The following is a 6,000-nucleotide window of genomic DNA, read 5'->3' as shown; positions in this document are numbered from 1 at the left end:
ATAGCACAGGGAAGAAGCAATTTATTCTGATTTGGAGAGTCAGAGATGACTTAACTGAAGAAGAGGCATTTGAGCTGAGTTTTGAAGGTAGTGGGGACAAAGATATTACAAGTGAGCAAATATCTGAACAGTGCCAGGTAAAGAATCAGTCTTCCCTGGCTAGAGTGTAAGGCATATCAGAGGATGGAGTGCGTGTAAGCCTGGGGAGAACTTGTAGGCATGGATCAGAGGGCTTGAATGTCTGTTGGAGAGTCTGATTTATTAGTAACATGGGCAATAGAAAGCCACCATCAGTTTTAGTTGGGGAGCAATCTGATTAAGCCCACTTTTTATGAAGATTAATCTGGCAGTAATAGAGACAAGATCACTGTTCCTGATAACAGGTCTTTACTGGGGTGATAACAACATGATTGTAAAGGCGAATCAAAATGAAAAATGTTTCAAAGGAGAATGGGCAGATCCTATCAATGAAGTTGATTCTGATCTTGAGGCAGTAATGGCATTAATCATGAAAAAAAATGCAGGAGGAGATGCAGGTTTAGGAGGAAAGATTTAGGAGTTCAGTTTAAGTCATCCTAAGTACACACTGTTCCCTGCCTAGCTCACAAGACTTTCCTCCCCTTTCTTCTTAGAACTTCATTATAAGAAATGATGTTTGCGTCGCTAATTATTAGAGAAATGCAAATCAAAACTACAGTGAGGTACCACCTCACGCCAGTCAGAATGGCCATCACTAAAAAGTCTATAAATAACAAATGCTGGAGAGGGTGTAGAGAAAAGGGAATCTTCCTACACTGCTGGTGGGAATGTAAATTGTTGCAGCCACTGTGGAAAACAGAATGGCAGTTCCTTAAAAAACTGAAAATAGAGTTGCTGTATGATCCTGCAGTCCCACTCCTGGGCATATATCCGGAGAAAACTCTAATTCCAAAAGATACATGCACCCCAGTGTTCATAGCAGCACTATTTACAGTAGCCAACACATGGAAACAACCTCAATGTCCATCAACATACTATTCAGCCATTAAAAAAAAAATGAAATAATGCCATTTGCAGCAACATGGATTGACCTAGAGATTATCATACTAAGTGATGTAAGTCAGAAAGAGAAAGATAAATACCATACGCTATCACTTATATGTGGAGTCTAAAATATGACACAGGGAACAATACCCTGTAATAAACCATAATGGAAAAGAATATGAAAAAATATGTATATATGTATAACTGAATCACTTTGCTGTACCCCAGAAACTAACACAACATTGTAAATCAACTATATTTCAATTAAGAAAATGATGTCTCTCAGGTGACCATATCTCACTTGTCATTGGCTAATCCATGTTCTGTGGTAAGCTCTGCTATTCAATATGCAAAAGTGATGTAAAAATAAAAAGTCTACTCAGGTGCTGATGAGCATGGTGCCATCATTGTATCATCAGTTTAAATTTAGAAATTAATTTACTTAAAATAGAGAAATGCAAAAGGTATAGCAATGCTTTTTTTATCACATGTACAGTCTTAAATGCCACTTTCTAAAGAGAGGGCTCATAGAGACACTCCTTTCCCCATTATTAAAAAATCCATTATACCTGTGATAAAGCTAATTATGTTCAGTTGTATTAGATTCACATGCAAATAAAAACTTGGGTAGTTACTATACATTGACCTAAATACATAAAATAAAGAAGATAAAATGATGGTCTCTTAGGAAATCTATCATTTTGGAATGTGAGACTGATTTGGGAGCTGCTGAAGCGTCCTGATTAAGGCTGTGGAAAGAAGTTGCAATTGATGATGTCTTGGAAGAAATGACATTTTTTAAAAAGAATATTCTTTGGCAAGATAAGTAGATTGTAATTTACAGAAAACACACCTTTTAGTTAATGAGACACCGGGGTAGACTGAATCATTGTGCCCAATGTTTCATGACTTTTCCATGTTAAAATTAGTCATTCATGTCCTTTGCCCCATGACTCTGCCATTCCTCCCAGTGTTTCTCCAACTTGCTAATGTTGGGCTTGGCCACATGACTTATTTTGGTCCTTAGAATGTGAATGGAAGTAACAGGGGGACCATCCTAGCTAAAGCCTGAAGAGGCATCCTGTATCTTCTCTCCCTCTCTTGTGCCCTGCCACATAAGGGGAACATGGCTCAGGAAGCTACCAGACAAGGAGAGTGTGTGATATGTCAGGCTGGAGCCAGACGAACTGCAAGAAGTAGAGATACTAACTGACTTGCAGATCCAAGGATGTGAAAATCAATGTTTATTGTGGTAAGCCACTGAAACTTTGAGGTTGTTATAAGAAATTTAAAAAGTAAAACTAGCACAAACTAAAAGAAATACCTGGCTCGTGAGCACAGATGGCAGTTATTAGAATCTGAATCAGAGAGCGATGAGACCAGTTTGGGTGAAATTCTGCTCACTTTTCAAACTGACAATAAATAAGAGCATGTTTTAATAGTAACTTTACTATTATATGGTAAACTTTGCCCTGTGAGCTATTAAGAAACTAATCTTATTTTAATATTCAAATTTACATTTTGACTAAGGATAAGCATCCAAATATCTGTATTATCTTTGAATCCAGATTAAATTTCCCAAAGGTGTTTCATCAGGCATATTGGCCTGAATAATAGGCATCTCTCTTCACAGGAAAAGGCAACAAAACCTGAGGAATAAAGTGAAATTCTGAGCTGAGATCTTAAAAGCTTGTTAAGAACAATGTTAAACTTTATATACAGTAAATAATAACAAGAATGTTATAGCATCTATAGCTGTGAAAAAAAAATCCCCCCTCAAGAGAAAGACAAAATATTATTGCCTGTGTCTTTTTAGCTTTGCATGTACTTGTAGACAATGTGCTATTCAATATAGTAGCCATGAGTCACAGGTGGCTATTGAGCAGCTGAAATGTAGTCCTGATTAAGGTGTGCTGTAACATGATATACACAACAGGCTTAAAAAACTTAATATAAAAAAACAAATATCTCATTAATAACATATATTAATTACATGTTGAAATGGGTTCTAGGTACTTTCACCTTAAACATCTTTGCCATAGACATCACTGCCACAAGCATTTTTACTGCAAATATTTGCATTGAATAATTGATTGGCTGTGAGGCAAATGCCCTGTGAAAGATGAAATAACTGGTTGACAAGTTTGGTTTGACACTTTGGTTTCAACTGGTTGAAATGCGTTAGCATTTCTTCCAGTTGGTGACATTATTAATGGCTTTATCGAGCTGGCAGATTTACCCCAAGAGTTGATTTCTTATTTTGAGACACAGTACATTGGAGGAGAAAGAGGCCAAGGTTCTGGAAGGTGCAGAGTTGAACCCACATTTCCCACAGAACTTGGGAACGTCTATCAGTGGGCATGTGACAATATGCCAAAAACAAACAACAACCATGTAGAAGCTTTCACGACACAACGCAAAGCTCAGTTACAAAGATGCCTCTAAGTATTTGGAAACTGGTATCTCTCTTAGTGAAGGAAGAAGTTTTAGCAAAAAAGGGAAAGTACAATGCCAAATGAGGAGAAGAATATCAATGAGCAAAAACTAACAAACAAAATATATAAAATGCTATGAATGAAAGATTTGGAAGCCAAGTGCTTAGGTATAACCCACAAAATAAAATCAGTTATTTGCCCAGTTTTGCCACAAACCTACACACATTTTAAATGTACTCAACTATTTTGTATTTCACAATAAAGCCTTGAATTTTGTTATTCATTTCAGTATGCTTTTTAAATATCCCTCTTTTGTTTTTCATTATTTTATCTTTTATGGAAAAACTGCTTTACAGCCAAGCAGTTATGCAGTGAAAATGTTTGTGGCAAAGATGTCTCTGGCAAAGATGCTTACAGCAAAAGTACCTAAAACCAGCAATAACTCTCTCACTAAATTAAACCCCAGGTCAGTAAGATATGGCATGGCTTTAAAACTGAGTGATCATCTTTGTGGTGCAACTGGTTAGCATGTTTGGCTGTTAATGGAAAGGTTGATGTTTCAAGCCTACCCCAGGATGGTCTTGTCTCCAGCCAGTTTCTTGGTGATGAAAATATTCTGGAACTAGATAGGGGTGACAGTTGTACAACATTGTGAATGTATTAAATGCCACTAAATTGTTCATGTTATAATGGTGAATTTTATGTTATATGCATTTTACCACAATAAAAACAAAACCCCAACAATGTATTGGAGGATGCATTTTCCCAGCCCTGTGTTGTGGCTGTATTTTTCTTCCTGACATATGTACACCTACCATATAACATGCCCTGATATCTGAATGCCTATATATGTACAGCAGCTTTTTAAACAATCTGGTCTGGGTATTCCACTGTAGCATTTGGGGGTCACCCAGGAATATGTGACTCTTCCACATCCCTCTTTTGGTTTGGATTAACTATTGTATCAACTGCATAAGCACATAAATTCCTTTGCACGACTCTTGGGCCCTAGCACATATTTGCCTAGTCTAGAAAATTCTCCCTTGCAAAGGGCAGGCTAGGAATGGGATGTATGTCTGTCCTCTCCAAAGACATTTATAACTTTCTCAATAAATGGGAAAGAGGAAGGAGAAAGGGCCTCTAAGACCGCAACTGACTCAGTTCCTGAGATTCTTCTTTTAGCCAGCGCACCTTCCCAGCACAGGACTCAGGACTCTCAGTGCTTCTGGACAAAGTCATATTGTTCTTTTATATAGCAAAGATCATGAAAAGGAGGGAGGTCTTTAAGACCTACACAAGCACAGAGTACAAAAGAGAAAGGGGGGAGTTTGGAAAGACTCACAGCAGAGACAACGTCTGCCAGGAAGTCCTTGAGGCAGAGGATGGTGAATATCTCCCATGGAAAGGCTTCAACAAAAGCCAAGGAAGCTTCATGCTGGTCAAGACTGGCCTTGGTGAGCAAGGAATCATGACCTTGTACACCTTGTGGAGGAAAGTGTTCCCTGGGCAAGTTTTCTTCTCACTCCAGCCAGCAGATTTCAGCTGCTCCTGCTATACCACATCTTTCCAGAAAAACGAAGGCTTGTGAAAGGCAAATATGCCTACGAGGACCACTATAACCAGGATCAGGGAGAAGAAGACCATGAGGAAGACATAGGTGGAGTGGGAGAGAGGTGCAGACGGCGGCTCCTCAGCTGGAATCATGTTGGTCAGGTTCAGCATGTAGCCCAAAGTCCACCCGACGCTGGTGCTCCGGACCTGCAAACAGTGGGGAAAGTCTGTTGTTTCTGGTCTGAGGATTAAATGAGCTTTCACGCAACCCTATCCCTAATACTGAGCAGCCAGGAAGTGGAGGCAGCAGGACATTCAGTTCTCTAAGTGAATTATTTTATATTCTGAATTGGGAATATGGCTGTGGGGAAAAACTGAGAGGGAGCAAGTAATTAAGAAGGAGAGTACGGGGCCTCACTACTACATCCCAAATTCAGAGAGGAATTTGGTAAATGACTGCCCAGTTCTCCTTCTTAGAAAAACTTAATTCAAATAGGCCTTTGGAGATTTGCATTCCTCTTCGGCTGTTTGTGTGACTGTGGGTGGGTAGTTGGGGTGGGGAAGGGGACTGGGGTGACAGGAAGCAGGCAGAGGATGAGAGAATAATGATTGTCCCTGGCCTTCTATATCTGTGGCAGGCCCAGGAATCTCATCCATACAAAACCAGGGTTCTTTTATGATTCAACTAGGGAAAAACTGGGGAATAATTCCAGCCAGTCAGTCTTACTCAATGGAAGTTGAAAGACTGCATATGCCTGAGAAAGGATTCTTCTTAAATGAAAAAAAAAAAAAAAAAATTCTCCAACTCGGCCATCTTCCTAGAAATATTTTCAAGTCACTTCAAAACATATTGAAATATAGGTAGTCTCAGAATAATAAATAATTCTGGAAATGTTTGTGTTACATGAGTTGTATGTAGTCATGGTATAAAAATTAGGACGTATAGATAATCCTGAAAGAGAAAACAAAAACACGTCTACTTCACCATTCA

At 38.8% G+C, this 6,000-nt stretch overlaps 1 protein-coding gene across 5 annotated transcripts in view; it reads right to left on the bottom strand.

The window, feature by feature from the left end:
- Positions 1–2,868: 2,868 nt before the first annotated feature.
- Positions 2,869–6,000, bottom strand: part of ENTPD1 (ectonucleoside triphosphate diphosphohydrolase 1) — an 85,812-nt gene continuing 82,680 nt past the window's right edge. For all 5 annotated transcript variants that reach the window (XM_010974367.3, XM_064488295.1, XM_031461482.2 and 2 more), the window contains one exon: positions 2,869–5,216. In XM_010974367.3, the coding sequence (XP_010972669.1) occupies positions 5,010–5,216 (207 nt within the window). In that variant the 3' untranslated portion in view covers positions 2,869–5,009. The remainder of the gene's footprint in view (positions 5,217–6,000) is intronic.

Source organism: Camelus dromedarius, chromosome 8 (assembly GCF_036321535.1).
Source record: "Camelus dromedarius isolate mCamDro1 chromosome 8, mCamDro1.pat, whole genome shotgun sequence".
In the NCBI taxonomy this organism is placed as follows: domain Eukaryota; kingdom Metazoa; phylum Chordata; class Mammalia; order Artiodactyla; family Camelidae; genus Camelus; species Camelus dromedarius.
The sequence above is the reverse complement of the archived record's forward strand: the minus strand, read 5'-3'. Positions and strand labels throughout refer to the sequence as shown.